At 56.4% G+C, this 19,072-nt stretch overlaps 1 protein-coding gene across 11 annotated transcripts in view; it reads left to right on the top strand.

The window, feature by feature from the left end:
- The window catches only part of HDAC5 (histone deacetylase 5), a 127,189-nt gene that overhangs the window by 36,605 nt on the left and 71,512 nt on the right, over positions 1-19,072 (top strand). For 4 of the 11 annotated variants that reach the window (XM_074979271.1, XM_074979272.1, XM_074979278.1 and 1 more), the window contains one exon: positions 9,386-9,457. In XM_074979271.1, coding sequence (XP_074835372.1) covers positions 9,386-9,457 — 72 coding nt within the window. The other 7 variants (XM_074979268.1, XM_074979270.1, XM_074979267.1 and 4 more) reach the window with 5 other exon arrangements.

Here is a 19,072-nt window from a genome sequence, read left to right as displayed (position 1 = left end):
AGTGGTGAGTATGTACTCTGGGGCTATGCTGGGCTCGCAGTGAAACGCACGGCGGTTGGTACCCTCCTCGCTGTAGTCACACCCAGATCCCCTGGGCAGTTGGTTAGAATCTAGCCCCGCAGAGCTCACCTGCCGCCAGGCAGCTGCTCAGCCCGGGTGCTCCTTGCTTTCAATGAGCTCCGTCTTCGAATTCCCTGCTGCCCTCCCCGGCAGCTGCAGCGTTGCACCGCAGGGAGGATGGTACGTAATGCAGGCGAGCTGCAAGCATGCGCCTGCAGCCCTCCTTGGTGAAGTCTGCTTCGTTCTTCTTGCTTTGCGCTTTCCATGTGGGCCAAGCTTTCGAGAGGCCGGATTCTGTGCAGCGCCTCTTGCAGGCGAAGCAGCAGGCTGTTGCTTTATGTCATCTCTACGCTACCTGGGTTCCGGGCCAGCTGCGTGTAAATTAGAGCAGTCCCGAGGGTGGTCTCTGCCTGTGTCACTGTCTAGAATCTCCAGAGTGACTTGCACTGAGGATAAGCCCCTGTTTTGGCCCTCAAGTACTGTGACCTGGCCCTGCCTCTGGTAAGACCCCTAGCCAGGAGCTGCAGGTAACAAGGGAAGCATGTGGTCAGAGGTCTTACCTCCTTCTGTGCTGGGAGTTCTCTGGCTCTCAAATGTTGTTTGGTGTTGTGCTTACAACATACAGCCAGAGACAGGAAGGGTATAAATGTTACTGGACGGTCAAAAGTAACTCAACTTTAGTTCGTAAAATTCAGAGCAATTTCACTCAAGTCTAACACCAGAGGGAGACAAAGCAGGCTGCTCGCAAAACCAGAGAGGCACAGTTCCCTCCACCCAGCGCCAACCTGGGTCTCTAGAAATTGACAGATTGCATGTCTGCCTCCCTCCAGAGCCAGCAAGTAGGCCTGCGTCACCCCTTCCAAATTAAAGCGATAGCTACTCATTGCAACAGTTTACAGTTCTAGTGTGCAAGAGACTCTGTCCCGGTGTAATTTATGTTTCAAAAGATTTGGCCATGTAGCTAGTGATTCTCGAGATCTGTGGGTTCTGGGCCAGTGCCCGCTACCGTGTGTTGTTTGGTTGGCTATGGACTTTTTCCAGCTGTTGTCCTGAGTTCTATATTCATACTTACTGGTTTGTCGTTAAAACCACCCTGTAATTTGCCCAGTGGGAATTCCAGGGACATCTGGGCTGACAGGGACACAGCCTGGTGGGACCTGCACTTCAAAGCGGGCCTGGGACAGCATCATCCAGAAGCATAAAGATTTGGCCCACCCCAGTAGGAGCCAAAATCTGAGTCCATCTTCCCTGAAAGCATCAGAAACAAACATGCTGGTATGCGCATGAGAGATCTTCGTGTCAGATGTTTTTGAATGCTGCCATTCCTTTAACTGGTGGTCTCCCATATCCCCAAACCAGCAAGGGCAAGTAGGCCTCAAAGCACTTCACCCAGGTGTCAGTAGCATTGTCCCTGCTGGGGGGAAACGGAGGCCCGGAGTTTGACTGGCCTGGGTTTGGCGAGCAAAGGAGAGAGCGGGGGAGTCCTGACTCCCAGTTCTCTGCTCTGACCAGTTGGCAACATCCCCTGCCTGGCCTGGAAACACATTTCAGGGCTCAATAAGGTCTCTTTGAGCATTGGCCTGCTAAACCCAGGGTCGTGAGCTCAATTCTTGAGGGGGCCGTTTTGGGATTGGGACAGATAGATGTCAGGGATGGTGCTTGGTCCTGCCAAGAGGGCAGGGGCCTGGACTAGATGACGTCCTGAGGTCCCTTCCAGTTCTAGGAGACGTGTATCTCCAATTTACTAAAAAAAAGAAAAACAAAAAACAAAAAACCACCCACCTTGCTCTAACCATAAATCACCCTCCTTCTGGAAGGTGAGCAGTAGAACCCAGGATTCCCAAACCTCCTAACAGCTAAGACCTGGTCCCCTCCCAGAGCATCCCCAGCCCCCTGCTCTAATTCACTGCACCCCACCTCCTCCAGAGCCCGGCATCCCCAGCCCCCTGCTCTAACCTGCTGCGCCCTCCCAAGAGCCCTGACTCCCAAGCTCCTTGCTCTAACCACTAGACCCTGCTTCCCTCCGCAACCACTAGCTCTCCAACCCAACCCCTTTGAAGTTTGCGAGAACTCAGGCCTTTGTTGGTTTTTCTCTAGAACAACCATAAAAAAGCAAAAAATAAGTCCCACAGCCTAATAGTTCTGTGCCCGGTGGCAGGAGCTCTCCCTTTGCTAGAAGCCCTGGGGCATTTTCAGGGGGCAGGAGGGGCTGGAGCCATGCAGCGGTGGCTGCAGCTGTATTCTCTGGCTTTTGCTGCCTGCTGGGGCTGTTTGGGTTTTCCCATCCCCCTTCCAAGGCAGCGCTGTATTTTTAGAACACTGTTTTCGTAGCTCTCGGGCAAATCCCACTTGTCTAGAAAGCCACCTCTCCCGGCTGCAGATGGTTCTCTAGGCCCCCCCTGCCACTGGCAGCAAGGGCTACAGCCTTCAACATCCGCCCACCTGGTCCCTCTGCTCTGCGCTGGGGGAATAGCCCATTGCAGTCCCCCAGATGAGTTATGTTTCTAATTCCCGGGAATTGGATCATCGGCTTAGTAGCCCGTCTTCCATGCTTAGAGGGACCTGCCCTCGGGGAATTTTCCTCCTGTCCCTGACGCCTCGTGGCGCAACACAGAAGCATGTGCAACCCCTTCCCAAGCTTCTGCCAACGCTGTTGAGATGGATGGTGACGGCTCTGCTTATTCCTGGCTTCCCGCAAGGGCCTCTCCTGTCCCTTTCGCCATGGGGCCCGGCCAGCCGTAGGGGTGGCCGGTGCTAATGAGCGCCACGGGCCCGTCCTGCGTTGTTGGGGTGTGAGCCAGCTGGCCCAGGAGCAGTTGACGTGCCGCAGGAAATGCTTAGGACAGGACGGGACCAGACGGGGGAAAGATGTGCAGACCTGGGGTGTAAGTGGGAGAAGCGTCCAGGACCATGGGAATGAGTGAGACCTCCTCATCCCCCGCTGCAAACGCTCCCTCCCGGCAAATCACCAGTGTTTGGAGCCTCCAGTAATAGAGTGTCTCTATGTCATCTGTTGGGCAGGGCCCCTTTTAGCCCGTTCATGGCCGTGCCCAAGTCCTAGCAGGTGGTTTTCAAAATCCATGGGCTGGGAGGGCACCTGTCCCCCAGGCTCCATGGATCAGCCACTGCAGGCCTGATCCTGAGCCAATGCAGTTGGCAGCAGCTGGGGGTATGCTTGGTGCTTCGCAGGGTCAGGCCCACCGCCCCAGGGTGGCAAATCCATGTGGCTGGTCATAACCTCTGCTAACGTGCCCCCAGCCACAGGGTTCAGGCCCTTTTCTGCAGTGTGGTTTTATTTCTCCAGCTCACAAGAGTTCACCTTAGAGAAGCTCCTTTGCCTGGCCCCAGGCTCCTGGCTCGCTCCCTGCGGGGCTGTGCTTTGGCCTTTTATGCCAGGGCCAGTTGACCTGCAGATGATTGCTGGATCCCCTGTCTCTGCCCCTGCCCCATCCCCTGGGAGGCAGCTGCCCTTTAAAAGGCCAGCCTGCCTTCTTCCTCCCTGGCAGCTCTGCCGACTCCGCGAGTGGTCCTGTCCCTGAGTTCCACTGAATTGGGCTGCGTTCCTGAAAGGCAGCTGGCTGCAGAGCTCCACGCGTCAGTTACGCCCAGTCTGCCCCATGGAGCGGTGTGCAGGGAAGGCTGGCATTTGGGTCTGACATGCATTCTGGGCCCCCCTCCCCAGTGCATGAGGGTGCCCAGACATGCCTTGAGCTGAGCCTCCCCTGCACTGAGCCTGGTAGTGCTCCGCCGGGCGGAGAGCCTGCCTGGGAGCCGGATGGGATCGAAACGGCAGCGCAGCCACCTACCGGGTTAGGAGACACAGCCGCGGGGCAGGCAGGGCATCCCCCTTCCCCCAGAGCAGCCAGGCCAGTTGATCCCGCCTGCCGCTCGTGTTGCAGCACTGGACCTTGACGTGATCCAGGGGGTCAACTGCGCAGAGGGGAGAAAATATCCCTGTGGTTTCTCAGCCGTTTGCAGCTGCAGAAATAGCCTGTCTGACGTCAACTCCAAAAGTGCACTGCGGGGGGGGGGAGAGGGCCCATAAATAACCCTGCTGTTAAAAGGCCAGGCTTGGGTGAACACAGTGATAAATAAACCCCGTCCCCTTTGCTGCACCGGGTCAGAAATTTAAACACCGCTGCGGGGGCAGGGCAGAGCATGGCCACTGAGCAGCTCTGGAAGCCTGCGGGGCTTCAGGCCCTGAAAGATGATCCGCGAGTCACTTTCTATAGGTGCCTTTGCTGCAGGCTGGATCTGCAGTTGCCCGGGGCGGCAAACGTGGGGTGGGGAGTTGGGTATTGCTGGTGGTGGGTGTAATGGGGTTCGGGGCCCCCAAGCACTGAACCCCATCCGCAGGCAGGGGTGACTCTCACTCAGCAGGTAGAACGGGAAGTTTATGAGGCGACAGAGGCCCAGCTCAGTACAGAGGTGTCAATGCAGCTGGCAGAGACAGTCATTCCAACCCATCCTGGGGAGAGGAGCCCGAGGGGTGCCCCTTCTGGGGTCTAGCCCCCCTCAGCCCAGGCTGGCTGCCTTCCCTCTCTCTCCCCAGCTTCTGACTGCCACCTCCGATTCAAACCCCCGCTGGGCTCCTCCCTGCTCTGTGTTCAGGGCAGAGGTGTTACCTGCCAGCTTAGGTTACAGCCCACGGGGGGCGGGGGTCATCCTCAGCCCTTGTGAGCTTCTCTGCTGAGTCTCCCACACACACATCCAGCCTGACTCTCACACATGCCCCCCCACTCCATCACAGTGGATTGTTTGTGTTGATGGATGCAACCTGGATTCTCACCCAGGGCGCTGCTAGCAGCACCCTGATGCTGCATGAGGACCCTTGTCACGGACCCAGGCCCCCACGGGGGGAGCAGCTGCACAGACTGTTTGGCGTGAAGCTGTCAGTTTGCTGGTGCTCTGCTCAGTGCTTTGTGTGGACCTAGCACTGCGTGGACTGCCCCGGCTTGGCATGGGCCATCCCCAGGACCAGGGTTCCCTGTAAGCTGAGCGCTTGGAGAGACTCAGGTTGCAGAGCACCCACAGCCAGCCACATGTGTGTTTCTGCTGGTGGTGCACATCCCTTGTGCCTTGGTGCATAGAGCAAAATTTATTTTACCCCGAATGGAAACAGAGTGAACCCTGCCCAGGATGGTTGCATCAGGGGCCCAGTAAGCTTCTCCTGCCAGTATACCTGCCCTCCATTCCTGGGGGAGGGGGGATTCACAATACTGGGGGGAGGGGAAGAGTTAAGTCTCCCTGTCCCGTAAAGTCATTGGCCTGTGATAGGGGTCAGCAGCCAAAATAGCAAGAAAAGCCCCTTTTTTCCAGTTCAGTAAAAAACTCAATAATTCAAGAGCTGCAATGCGGGTGAATACGAGACGGTTCTTCGTCAGGAACGTCAAACCGGCCTTCTTGTAACCCCTGTTTTGAGAACAGCGCGCACACAATGGTCTGTAACGTGACATGTTTACGGCAGGTCGTTCACGAACTTTTTACATACTGTTTCCTCACACTTTGCGTGTGTGTTTGTACTGCTGGCTTCCTGACTTGCACCCCCCAAGGTTCTTACTCTCGCTCTCTCTCTGGAGGACCCCGTCTAGGGTGTTACCCAGCGTTTCGAGATCACATATCGTTGTTGGGCTTTTAGATGTTCGCTGTTTAAATTACAGTGTCGGGAGCCACAAAGGGGTCCTTAAAGAGCTGCATGTGGCCTTGGCACCGCAGGTTGCAGACCCCTGGCCTATGAGGTGTCTTTGGTTTTCATGATGCCTGAGAGCTGAGATCCTCAGTTAATTTCTTTCGTGCACGTCCTCAGCCTACATGTGGTCACAACTCCCAGTCGCTACCAGCTTCGGCTTGGATTCCGAGCGGTGACCCAGAGGAGAGTGTGTTCCCCCGAAAGTGTCCCAGTCTCCAGCTGGCTGCAGGGAAGCTACTACAGTGAGTGCCACAAGGAGTCCAGCCCTGGCCCTGCCGGGATCTGTGCTCGCCGCTTTTTGCATGCTGCAGCCATGGCGTGGTTGGCCCGGGATGCATCGCAGCTCCTGCGGCTGCTCAGTCCCCCCGACAAGACCCAGGGGGCCAAATTCAGTATGGCTGGAGACCGGTGCCACTCCACAAGGCTCAGCGGAGCTTTGTGGATTTCCTCTGGTGGAGAGTTGCTCCCCCCTGTTCCCAGGAGACTGAGGGCCCCTCGCTTGCCCGTGGAGGAAAGGCTTAACTGAGCCCAGTCTCCAAGAGGTGCCCCTGGTGGAGCTTTGAAGGGGCTCCTCAGCCTGGGATTTGGGGGAGGCATTTTTTGCTGAGAATTAAGGGGTGGAACTACACCTCCCATCATGTACCTCTCAGGGTGCTGTACACAGTAGCTAGCCCGCTCCAGTCTGTGGCAGGCAACCAGAGGGCTGCTGCATCTCCCAGCACCCGAGCAGGTTTGCCTGTTGGGGGAGCTCTCTGCAGGAGTCACGCGCATGCTGTTATTAGGCCCCTAATTCCCACATGGAGATTGTCCCTTCTTGGGAAAACCTGGGCTTTAATTTCTGGCAAGGCTGCTGTGGATTAACGTCCAGGGTAATTAGGACCTCTTGGAGGGAGACTTTTGTAAGCCTGACTTGGGGGCGGGAGCACTGAGCTGGGCTGACTTTCCAGGCAAAGAAAGAAAAAGCGAGAGGCTGGCTCAGAGGAGGGTCTCGGGGGAGCTGTGTTTGTGGCCTCGCAGGCTTGTTCCCATCCCTATCCACAGCCCTGGCGTCCGAGGAAGGTGAAACAACTTGTGGTCAGACTCCCGCCTGCTATGGCAGCAGGTTGAGAAGGGCAGAGTTTCCCTCTAATTTTCCCCCCTGCCCATCTGTGTGCAGAATAAATTTTGTTATGCGCACTGAGACCTGTGTGGATGTGCACCACCCATAGACACATATGCTGCTGACTGCGGGTGCTCTGCTAATAAGCTGGGTGGCACGTGAATCTCTCCTGGGCAGCCACTGAAGCACTCAGCTTGCAGGGACCACTGCTGTGAGGTGCTGTCTGTACTTGGACTCCACCCTGCCCGTTTGAGGCTCCTGCTCATTATAAGTCTGCGAGTGGTTCTTGCAGCGCCCAGGTTGCTCTTGCAGGAAGGGCCGGGTGGGAGAGTCATCCCAGGCCTGGGGGAGAAGTGGTGCTGGGAGGGGCAATAAACCCATGGGAAGGGGTGAAGTCTCTTCCGCTCTTACTTGGGGGCAGGCAGGTGAGATGGGCACTGGAGAAGCTGTTGAGCACATGGCTGGATGCTCCCAGTAGCTGCTCTGAGCCCCATGCAGGGTGTGGGAAACTCTGGGGCCTTGGGTCCGGCCTGCCAAGGCACTAAGCGAGCTCCTGAACCCTACGTTCAGCAGCCTGGGACGGCGTCCGTCTCCCAGGTGCTTCCGTGTGGCTGGGTACCTCCGGGAGAGGTTTGGCCCTAGGGATTGCCTTGCTAAGTGAGGAGTGAAAGCCGAGCCTCCTTCCTGCGGCTAATCTCTCTCCTGCCCCTGCAGGACAGCTCAGCAGTTTGAGCACTGGCCTGCTAAGCTCCGGGTCATGAGCTCCATCCTTGAGGGGGCCATTTAGGGATCTGGGGCCGTTTAGGTCCTGCCATGAGGGCAGGGGACAGGACTCAATGACCTCTCAGGGTCCCTTCCAGTTCTATAGGTCGGTATATCTCCATATTACCTTTATTCTGGTCAGGGTCCTAAATTTTCAGTAGCAGCCATTGTCTCTGGGTGCCTGCCTGGACACTCAGCTGAATTCTAAGGTCCCTGGCCCATTGTCAGGGGTCACTCTCATTCCACAGCTTGGAATAGGCCTCCCTCCTAGCCACTGCACTGCTCTGCCTGAGCTCTCTCCCCTCCCCAGCTGGTCTTTGTTTACTGTGGCTGTGTAGGAGTTAGCCAGTCCTGCCTGCTGGTGTGTGGCTGCTGTCCAGCTGCTGGGTCTGTCCTGCTGACCCTCACTGTGGTGTCTGTATGTGTTCTGCATCAAAACAAGAGATCAGCCCCTGGTACGTTTCAGGGTGTCTCTGGTTAACCTTCCTGCTTTGGGCTCAAAACGCTGCTGGCAGGGGATGTTAGCCTGGATTAATATCCTCTGGTTTGGAGTCTTAGGGGTGTGTGTGTTTATAGTTAATTGTGGGGGTCTGAGGGCAGAGATCAGGGTTGTCTGTGGGCAGGTGGGTGGAGGGCAGGGCGGGCAGGTGGCTGTTGAGATCTGGGGCGAGGGAGGTGAAGGTCAGAGTTGAGTGGGGGGTGGTCAGGGCAGCAAATGCTGTTCTAAGGTTGGGAAGGCTTTTTCCAAGCCATCTCCTTTGCTGATCTAGTCAATTTCGCACTAGGGGCAAGGAGTAGAAATTGACTTGGCTTGCCCCCCCCCCCATGTGCCACCCCTTTCCTTGCCCCTCTCCCCCAAGCTATTCCACTAACCTCTTTGGTAAAGGCCTCCTCTGCCAGGCAGGCCCATGTTGCAGGAACAATCCCAAGTCCCCGAACAGGCTTGGGCTATTTATAGCTGGCTCCTCCCCTCCGGTTCTATTTCAGGTCACCGCGCGGGCAGTTGCTGTCTCACTCGGTGGAGAGGATGGGCGAGAAAGAATCAGATCCAGGGACTTGTCGGTGGCGCAATTAGCAAAGGGCTTCTCGGGCAACTCCGGCCCCCTTCAGTTTTGCAGGAGATCTTAGCTCCGGGGGGTGTTTTGGTGACGCTCGGAGCCCGCTCTGTCTCTGCTCGAATGCCTGATCCGTGCTATTCTTCCCTGGCCGGGAACCGCCTCCCGGAGTGAATCAGACAGTGCCTGAGATGCAAAACCTTCCTTCTCTCGGCTAAGGGCTGGACCCCCGTGTGGAGCAGAGTGCTCTTCCCACGCCCAGCCCCTGGTGCCTGCCGTTCGGGATAAACAGTTCCTTTCTTCTTTTTTGGTTGCAAGATTTGAATATTCATTTTTTTTTGCCTGGCTGCCGATTTTTTTTGGGGGGAGGGGCCCGCATTGCTCTCGAACGCTGGTCTGTGACTTGGATGCTTTGATTTTCCCTTGGAACCCCCCCTCCGCCTTTTGCTTTTTACCGGTGGGGAGGAGGATGTCTGATGCATTTTGACTGAGGTTCACCACAGCAGACCCCTCCCTTCTTTTGCGAAGGAAAACTCCCTTGCCCTGCAACCGCCGGTAGGGAGACGGTGACCCAGGGGTGGAAGCCAGCGTGGATTGCCTGGCCGGGCCCTGCCGTCGCTGGTGTCTGAGTGGTTCCGGGCATGCTGCTTATGCCTCAGGCGCTGGGGCTGCCCGCGATGTTGCAGACTATTTACGAAAGCGAATCGTGTTTTTCTTCAGATGGGGTGTCCGGACGCGAGCAGTCGCTGGAGCTCCTGTCCAGGACGCAGATCCACACCCTTCCCGTGGCAGGTGAGTGTGGCGCAATCGGTACGACGGCCCTGGCGACGCTGTGGATTGCCCTGAGCTTCCATGAATGAGCCGGCGATGCTGCTGGCATTGGTGGGGCCCGATCCTGCACAGATGTGGGGCGCCTCGTAGGATTGGGCCCACACGGTTGCCAGCATAGAGCTGGGTTATGAAACTGCCCAGGGGCAGGTTTCTAAGGGCTCCGTGCTGGTGCTCCATAGCTGATTTTTCCAAAGGGCTTTCTGCATTTTCTGGCCCCGATTCTATGTGCTGAGCCTTTGTGGGAATTCTAGGGCTATGGCCTGACCCTGCCATGTGTGCTGAGCCCCTGTAGGCTCCCAGCAGTGCTGCGGTTGTTCAGGGTTGGGTTTACACTTAGCGGAGCCAGGCTGATGGTCAGGATTTTGTAATTCCGTGTGGCTTTTCTTTGGGAGCTTTTTGTCTTTGCGCTGGGACTAGGAAGCTGAGTAAAGCCCCGGGAAGGTGGGGCTGACTTTACCTGCCAGCGGGTGTTTCTGCCAAGCGTCCTTTTCCTTCCCCTGTCAGTAGGATGGGCTGCGTGGCTGATTTTGACATGGCCCCATGGTGTCCCAGCGTCTGCCACGTGCCAGCCAGCTGCCGTGTTGGCCTGGGCCCGATCCTCAGCTGCTGTAAATTGGTGTTGCTCCACCTTGACTTACAACTGAGCATTTTCCCTGTAACCACAAGAGAGATTCAGCCCCTGCTGGAGCTTCATCCAGACCTGGGGGAGCATACAGCCAGACCCCCACGGCCAGCTGTGGGCTGTGGATGGGGTCCTCCAACATAGCCAGCCCTGGATAGAGACCTTGGTGGGCGGCGTCCCACACTGCCGCCCGCTGCTGTGGTTTTGGCTCTGAGTTGGCACTGTTGGCAGCTGCAGAACAGGTCACTAAATGACTGTTGGCCTTGAGATGTGGCAGCCTGGTTCCCACTGCAGGGTCGTGTCCATGGGGTTTTTTCAGATCGGGTTTGTGGGTGGGAGAGAGACACGACCGTATGCGGAGGGACGACGTGCTGAGGGCACAGAGCTTTCAGCACAGCCTGGCCCCCCTCCCCATACCACTCGCCTTGTTGTTCGTTAGTCCCTGTTAAGGGACTAATTTAGCGTCCAGTCACCTGCGGGCAAGGGGCTCTGGCTTTCTAACTTCCTAGAGCCGTTAACATCAGCGGCTTTTTGAGGATCACTCGCCCTTGACCCATGGCCGTCAGTTTCCAGCAAGGACTCCTGGGGGCAGGGGGCTGATCTGTCAGTGCCCCAGGGCTAGATGCAGGGACGATCTGCCCTGACTCGCTCCCCCCTGCCCCACTTGGGCTTCCTCTTCCTTCCCTCTTCCACTGTGGCCTGCAGCCCCCTGCGGTGCCCATGTGCAACAGGCGTTGTCAGGCAGTGCCAGCAGCCCTTTGGATCTCAAGTAGACAGCATCAGCGTCCATTTCAGCCCTGGCTTGCTGCCTTCAGGTACCTGAGACGTCGATAGCGCTGACTCCTTTCTTTCTTTCTCTGGCCTGGGAGATGCCTCTGAGCTGTTGGGCCCTCCTGAGCCTCCTGCGCTTCTCCTGTCAAAATCGCTCTTGAGCACAGCCTGTGGTTCCCTCTGTTCCTTGTCCTCCTCGCTAAGACAGGCTCTGTGTTCGCAAACAGCCTCCGTGTACGTGCGTGAACCGGGATGCGGAATCGGAGCTGGTGCTCGCAGGAAGGTGCAGGGGATAGCAGAGGCGCGTGGAGGTGCAGGAGAGAAACATAGACGCTACTTGCGTTATAATGGGCAGAACCATGCACGACCGGGTCTGTGCCAGCTGGGCTGGGAGACGCGCTGGCCTGTCGGGGCCTGGGGTCGCAAACGGATGAGTGGGGATGTGTACCACAGGTAAGGCGGTGAAGGGATGCAGGGCTGGTCTGGCTGCCCTTGGATGAAATGCAGGGGTTATGTCAGCATTACCTAATCCTGGTGCAGTTTGCAGCTGGCCAGATCCACTGGCTTGGCAAGGTTTTGCTTGTGTGTGTCAGGGTTTGGGTGTCGGGCTAGCAGGCTGGTGGGGCTTGTCTGACTCTGCTTGGAAGCTGCAGGTCCATGGCAAATGCTGGGTTTGAGGCAGGACCTGCTGAGCGAGCCTAGGGTCAGGGCCATGATCGGAGTGATCCCGGCTGGCTGGTGCAGTGCGCCATTGGCAGCAGAACCAGCTGGATGGTCTGTTCTCGTTGGCCTTGCCCGGAGATGCTCTGTGGATGGGCTGGGGGGTGCGATCCGAGCCCGGTCTGAGTGGGGCGGGCTCTGGTGTGCAGGCAAATGCAGAGATGTGCCTGGGGATCCATCGTGGGCAAGGCTCTGACTTGGGCACTGGATGTTTTCGTGAATTTCAAGGCAGGAGTGTGGGGAGAAACGAGTAACACGCAGACAGGTCACCAAATATTGTTTTTGCTCTATCCGTATTGTGTGGGGGGAGGGGGTGCCGGAAGGTGAGACCACGGGGAGGGCCCAGTGGGGGAGCGCGAGCTTGACATGAACTCACCCTCCAGGGTCAGTTCCTGCCTCACAGGGCTGGGCCTGGTTCCTTGCTCTAGGCCAGTGTTTCTCACTTTATTTTATAAAGTACCCCCAGACTTCTCTGGTGTACCCCTACGGGTACTGGTCCTAAAGAGAACAACAGGAAGTCCTGCGGCACCTTATAGACGAACACACGTTCTGGAGCATAGGCTTTTGTGGGCAAAGACCGGCTTCGTCAGATGCACAAGTGCCCACGAAAACTTATGCTCCAGAATATCTGTTAGTCTATAAATTGCCCCAGGACTCCTTGTTGTTCTCGAAGATACAGACTAACACGGCTCCCTCTCTGATACTGGTCCTTAAGTAATCTGAGGTCTTGAAACAAGTGCCAGTCAACCCTTCCAGATGACTGTCCCCTGTGCAGGAGTCAGATTTGTTTTGCATCCCGCCAAGTTACATGTCACTTAAAAACTACTTATAAAAGCATGCAAAAATATCCCGGCAGACGACTGCTGAGAACTTGCTGACGTTCTACCATCTTATTACCAAATCAGTGGATTGGAATAGAAATATCATACTTATGTTTCAGCGTAGGACACGTGAAGCAGTAGAAACAAGTCATTGTCTGAATGAAGTTTTAGATTGTACTGGCTTTGCTCGTGTTTTTTATGGAGCCTGTTGTAAAACTGGGCAAATAGCTAGGTGAGTTGCTGTACCCTCTGGAAGAGCTCAGTGTAAACCCCCCCACACCCCGAGGTGCGTGTATCCCTGGTTGTGAAACACTGGGCCAGGCGTTGCGACCTGGTGCATGGGGTCATTGCATTGCACAGCTTTACCCTCTCTGTCGGCGGAAGGGCCCAATGGGATCGGTTGTGCTGGGAGGAAACGTCACTTGGCTTGGGGGCCCTGATCAAGTACCAGTCTGAAGCCAGCTCACGGGGACACAAAGGCACCGGTTTTCTGCCCCAAGTGGGTGTGGTCCTGCCTCGCACCTGCCCTGAGCTTTATTGACTAGAACGTTAGCAGCCAGGTGCGTTCCTGCAGCAGCAGAATCGGGACCAATCATTTATCTGTCCCCCTTCCCCCTTCAGACCTACAGCCATGTTTGCTCTTTAACTCAGGCTGCCCTGTGGGCTGCGCCGGGGAATACAAGCTGCCCCTTGCCAGCTGTAGGGCTCAGTCAGAGGCAGAGATCCACAGCTGTCATTTTAGGGAAGCAAGGAAAGTGACTTAGAATCCTAGGGCTGGAAGGGACCTCAGGAGGTCAGAGAGTCCAGCTCCCTGCTACAAGCAGGATCAACCCCAACTAAATCATCCCAGGCAGGACTTTGTCAAGCTGGGACTTATAAGCCTCCAGGGGTGGAGACTCCACCACCTGCCTAAGTAACACATTTCAGTACTTCCCCACCCACCTGGTGAAGTAGTTTTCCTAATATCCAACCTACACCTCTCCCTCTGTAACTTCACACCATTGCTCCTTGTTCTGCCGTCTGTCACCACTGAGAACAGTCTCTCTCCATCCTCTTTAGGGCTCCCCTTTAAGGCTGTTATCAAATGGCCCCTCAGTCTTCTCTTCTGCAAACTAAATAAACCCAAATCCCTCAGCCTCTTGTAGGTCGCCTGCTCCAGGTCCATAATCATTTTGGTTGCCCTCCGCTGAACCCGCTCCAACGTATCCACATTCTCTCTGTACTGAGGGGCCCAGAACTGGATGCAACGCTCCAGATGTGGGCTCACTAGTGCCAAATACAGGGAAATAACTTCCACTGGAAACGCTCCTCCTAATGCACCCCGACATGCTGTTAGCCTTCTTGGCTACCAGGACGCATTGTTGACTTGCCCAGAAGGACAGAGAGGCTGGGGTTACGGTTGGGGACTGAACCTAGATCTGTGCTCCCCATCTCCTGCTTGACCCCAAACTGCCTCCTGAAGTGACCTCTGTACGGACGTGGCTCCCCGCGCCTCGGCCGCTGTCCAGCCCCGGACCTGTTTCCCCAAGCCCGGCAGCTGGGTCCTGCTCTGATCTGGGCCTGGTGCATGGGGGAGGTGCTGAGCAAGGCACGTTCGGGCTGCAAGCGTGGCAACACTGATGTTACAAGCCATGTCCTGAGTGGAATCCCTGTAGGTGCTGGGAAGGGTGGGGTGGAGGGAGAAGGGGATGTGGAAATGCCCCACCCCCCATGCATCGGCCCTTTGGTGTTCATGTTTAAAGGGAGAGCAAGCCGGCTGTGAGTCACCCGGCTTGCGAAATGCCGGGGCTGGGAATGCAGGGCCGCTCCGGCCGTCTCACCGGCTTGGCATGTCCAAGGGCTGCTAAGAAAGGGATTTTGAAAGCGGGGGGAGGAACGTGGAATGTAAACAGATGTTTCAAATAGAAACCTCGTAACCTGCTGGGATAAACAGGCGGTCACGCGGCGGGGGGAACGTTCCAAGTGAGATTCCGCCCGCTCCGCTTTCAGAGGGGGCGGAAGGAAAAAGCGGGTTCCCTCTTGGGGTACAGCTGCACTGAGCCGGCCTTGGGTGCGAACTCCGGCCCTCCTCCTCTCCACACCTCAGTGTGAGTTGGCTCAGGGTGCGCTCGAGGCCTGGGTCCTAGAACCCTGCTGGGGGAGTTCTCAGGGCCCGAGTCCCGTTGTGCCTGGGTCCCAGCTCTGTCCTTTCATGGTGTGGACACGGCTTAAGTTGCAGACTCGAGACAGAAGGTCTGTGCAGTGCGACGTGTTGGCACGGCTGAGAGATCCGGGCCCAGCAAATACCAACCCAGGTTTACGAAGCCATGTGGATGCTTGACCACAGGGTTAGGAATGTCAGGGCCCCAAGCCCGGGTCTCAGAGATCCAGGCCTAGTGTGCAGCTTACACCTAAACTCTGTGTATTAACTCGGGGCACCAAGAACTGAGCCCTGCCCCCCAAACTAGAGGCCCCTTTTAAGATGACATTTCTATAGCCTTTTGTTCCAGCGAGCTAGGCTGAAATGCGGCCAGCTCTGGGGTGGAGGGTGGCAGGCTGCTTCGCACATGGCACACAAGAGCCATAAAGAGATTGGGTCTGATGGCTCTTACCAAATCTTGGTCCTCACTGCATGTTGGCTGTTCCTTGCAGAGTCTTGGGGCTAGCCTGGGAGGAGCAGACAATGTGTGGGGCAGAGAGACAGATTTGGAGCATCTTACTGGTCAGAGTAAGTGTCTGAGGATAAGTCGTCACTACCTGGAAGATCGACCCGGTCAGGGTCGATCTTCCGGGGTTCGATTTCGCGTGCCTAGTGGGGAAGCACAGAATCAAGCTATCTGGGATTGACAGCGGAGCCCCGGCCTCCACAATCTTGCAAGGCAAAAGAGAGGCCGGCCGGGTAAATTGATTGTAGGTAAATCGATTCCAGCTACGGCAATTGACTTTTCTACAATCAACTTGTAAGGTGGAGTGTAGGCCTGGCCTCAGTAGCGGGATAGGACTGGTGCATAAGAGGTACTGCAGGTCAGGAACCTGGGGCTGGAGGTACTAAAATCTGGGAGACCTCAGTTCTGTTCTGGGCCTCAGACTCACTGTGTGGTCTTGGGCAAGTCACTTAGCCTCTCGGTGCCTCAGTTTCCCCATCTCTTGTTTGTGACAGAAATACCGAAGGGCTTGATTGGTGCTAGGCGCTGTCCAAACACAGAGGAGAGGGCGACTTCTGCCCCAGAGCATTCGTACACTGGCCAGACCAGGCGGATGTGGAGTTGGAGGGGAGGTGACTTGTCAAGGGTCTTTGATCGGCACAAGGGAAGAGCTGGGAGGAGAACCTGGGGTCTCCTGACTCATGTGGGGGTGAGAGGGGCTGGTGGTGCTGACCTAAGGAGCTCTGAGCTCTGCTGCTGTAAGGTGCCAACTTTTGGCCATTTACACATGGGGAATTAACCCAGACTGGCAGTTTCCAGACAGACATGGAGGCCATCTGCACAGACTGCAAAGGGTTAATCTGTGCCTGGCTAGTACCTTGTATCCTGGGTTAGCCACCTGTCTCCCAGCTGCTGGTGGACACAGAAGGGGAAAACCGAAGCATTAGCGGGGCTGTGCTGAAAGAGCCTTCAAGGTCCCATTTCCGAGCCCAGGGCTGCATTTCCCTGCAGTGACTGTCCTAGCTGGGGAAATCTGACTGGCTGTACGTTGGTGGGGCTGTTGCCTGGGGAACAGCCCCTGTGCTGGTTTTAGGGACTGCAGGACACAAGCCACTTGGTCTGCTGTTACCTTCGCTCTTGGGCTCCCAGCGCGCGACTGGTCTCCCACACTGCTCATACGGCCAGTGCGCGGCCCTCTGCGGAGCTGGCTGGGTGCGTCCCCTGGCTGCAGTGCCCAGATTTCAGCCTCGCTCTCGATGGGAGACAAGGCGCGTGGATCAGTGAAGGGGAAACCAGTCCTGGTTTCCATTCCCGCCGCTGCTGCCGCCTCCCCGTGTTGTACTGAAAACTCCTGCGTGGGATCCTTTCAGGGGAAAAGACAAAGCACCATATTTATTGGTAATACACATCTAGCAATCAACACCTATTCTATGCATATATTACACACACACACACACACACACACACACACACACACACACACACACACACACACACTCTCTCTCTCTCTCTCTCTCTCTCTCTCTCTCTCTCTCTCTCTCTCTCTCTCTCTCTCTCTCTCTCTCTCTCTCCTCCCCCCGCCCTCCCCCCGGTCTTGTTGCTCTTACCAGTAGTTGCTCCACTTAACTGCACTGGCCAGGTGAGTTAGATGGGGGAGGGGAGGAGCTGGGCTCGGTGCCCCAGGGCTGACAAGACAAACTCGGGGTTCCTGTGCAAGGTATCTTCCATGTATAGCTCCTCTCTCTGGTGCAGGTTGACACCAGTTAGCCATCTCATGCATATGCATATCTTTACGAATATGCGTTTAGCACCTTCTGGGTGTTGCTTCCAAAGGCAGGCACTTGCTGGTGACTCTCAGGGCGTCCGTATGTCCAGTCTTCTTTCAGTGGGCCCATTTCACAGCTTCGCTTGTTCTTCTCATGGTCTTGACTCTACCTTCTCCAAGCCTTGCAAGTACCTGGAGGTGCCTGTCTCCATTAAGCAATCCAAAACGAAAGAGTGCAGAGAGGTTTTTCTTTAACTTACCTACTTCTGGGAACTGTTCCTAAATTCGTATACAAGAGGGCTTAACACAATGATACGTAAAATGACTTGATACAATATTTAACAACTCCGCTGAGAAAATTGGCATTTTATGTATCGTTGGTGGAAGACAGGGTACAGTGCTAGATGGACCTTTGGTTTGGCTGTTCTTGTGATTCCCCTATTCCTTGCCCAGTGAGAGTCCAGAGGCCTGGGCGAAGCTCCCTCTTGATTTACACTGGTGTGAATATCTTATACTGCACTCCTCACTGTGGGAAGCTGGTGCCAGGCGCAGCCCTGGAGTCACTCTGGGGGCTCCAGCCCGGCTCCCTCGTTTCTCAGTGCAGCTATTTCCGTGGCTTGGAGCTGCCCGGTGGCGACGTGCTCACGTGGGGCGCTTTCCAAAGCATGCCAGCGTCTAAGAATACCGGGCTGGTATTTTTAGAGCTGAGGTCTAAGCTGCTTTTCGCTGCCAGCTTGGCTTTAACACACGCCGGCAAGCACGGCTCTAATCCCTCTCTGCTGCGGAGCCTGGCAGCTGGGTTTGGTGTGGAAAGGAATTGTGCCGGGCCGGGGAAGTGGCCGCTGCGAAGGAGAGGCAGAGCAGGCTTGCCAGCCTTAGCAGTAGTGTTCCCTCTAATTTTTCTGCATCCATGTGCAGAATAAATTTTGTTATGTGCACTAAGGCATGGGCAGATGCGCACCACCAATAGAAACACACGCTGCGGGCTGTGGGCGCTCTGGTAATCAGCTGGGGGCACCTGAATCTCTCCTGTGTGGCTGCCCAAGCGCTCAGCTTACAGGGAACACGGCTTAGCAGTACAGGTTCTTCCTTTGGTCCTTTGCAAAGGCCTGGGAGGTATCAGTTGGTTAATTCTTCCCCGGGGCGTACTGGCGACCAGATTTCCAAGGACGCCTGCCTGCAGGGGGCTGCTGATCTTTATGGCCTCAGTCCTGCTGTAACCTCTAGCATCCCCAGCCACGACTGTGGCCCTCCTGTGCCTGGTGCTGCACATACACAAAAGACAGCCTCCGCCCAAGGAGATTTACAGCCTCAACAGAGGGAGAAAAAAGGCCATTGCACAGCAGGGTTCCCCGCAGGCTGAGCTCTTGGCTGGCCGCCCAGCAGCCATTTAGGTGCGGTGTCCACAGCTACCCACAGCAAGCACCTCATGTCCCTGCTGAGGGTGCACATCCGCACATGTCTGGGCGCACATAGCAAAATTTATTCTGAGTGTGGATGGAAAAAACTTTGAACACTGATGTACAAGGAGCTGAGAGGTGAAGCAACTTGCCCCGGGTGGCGCGGAGAGTCAGTGGCACAGGGAGAATATGCTGGCTCTCCAGGCTGAGGCGTGTGCTTTTAACCGCAAGGCCGGCCACGGCCACGCTGTGTGCGCCACCTCCCTGCTGTGTGGCCCTGGTGACATGGCTGTTAACCACAGGGAAGGGTCCTGGCTGGCTGGCTAGGTTGTGAACCAATTAAGCTGGGTAAGATCTTGCAATTCTTGTGTAAACAAGGCTCCCGGCCCAGGGGAGGAGGCAGGACCATTTCCCAGGCCTCCCGGCAGGGCCAGGGAAGGTATCGCTGGAGGTGGCTTTGCAGAGTGTGTTAAGGGTGGGGGAGCTGGTGCTAACCGGGGTGCAGGGGGGCAGTTTAGGGGCTGCCCTTCTGGGGGGCTGGAGAAAACTGCTTCCTCGGAGCAGGAAATAGCTAAGCAGGGGCGCCTTGTAGTCAAGCGTCAAGGCCCCTGTGCCACTGGGCACTGGTCCTGGCTCCAGGCCGCGGGCCAGACAGCCTGCTGGCAAGTCTGCAGTTAGCCCTGTCAGTACAGAGCTCTGCTCAGAGCCTGTTGAGGGCGCTCGGCCCAGGGGAAGGTCCGGGGTGGGTCGAGGGGGCAGGTTGGGCCCGTCTCTCGGCAGGGAGAAATTTCAGTTGCAGAGCAGTGAGGTGGGGAGAGCCCAGAGGGGCAGGTGCTGGACTCACCCCATGCCC

The sequence above is a fragment of the Carettochelys insculpta genome, chromosome 28 (genome assembly GCF_033958435.1).
Source record: "Carettochelys insculpta isolate YL-2023 chromosome 28, ASM3395843v1, whole genome shotgun sequence".
NCBI classification, from domain to species: Eukaryota; Metazoa; Chordata; order Testudines; family Carettochelyidae; genus Carettochelys; species Carettochelys insculpta.
Note: the sequence above shows the minus strand (reverse complement) of the source record. Positions and strands in the feature narration are given on the sequence as shown.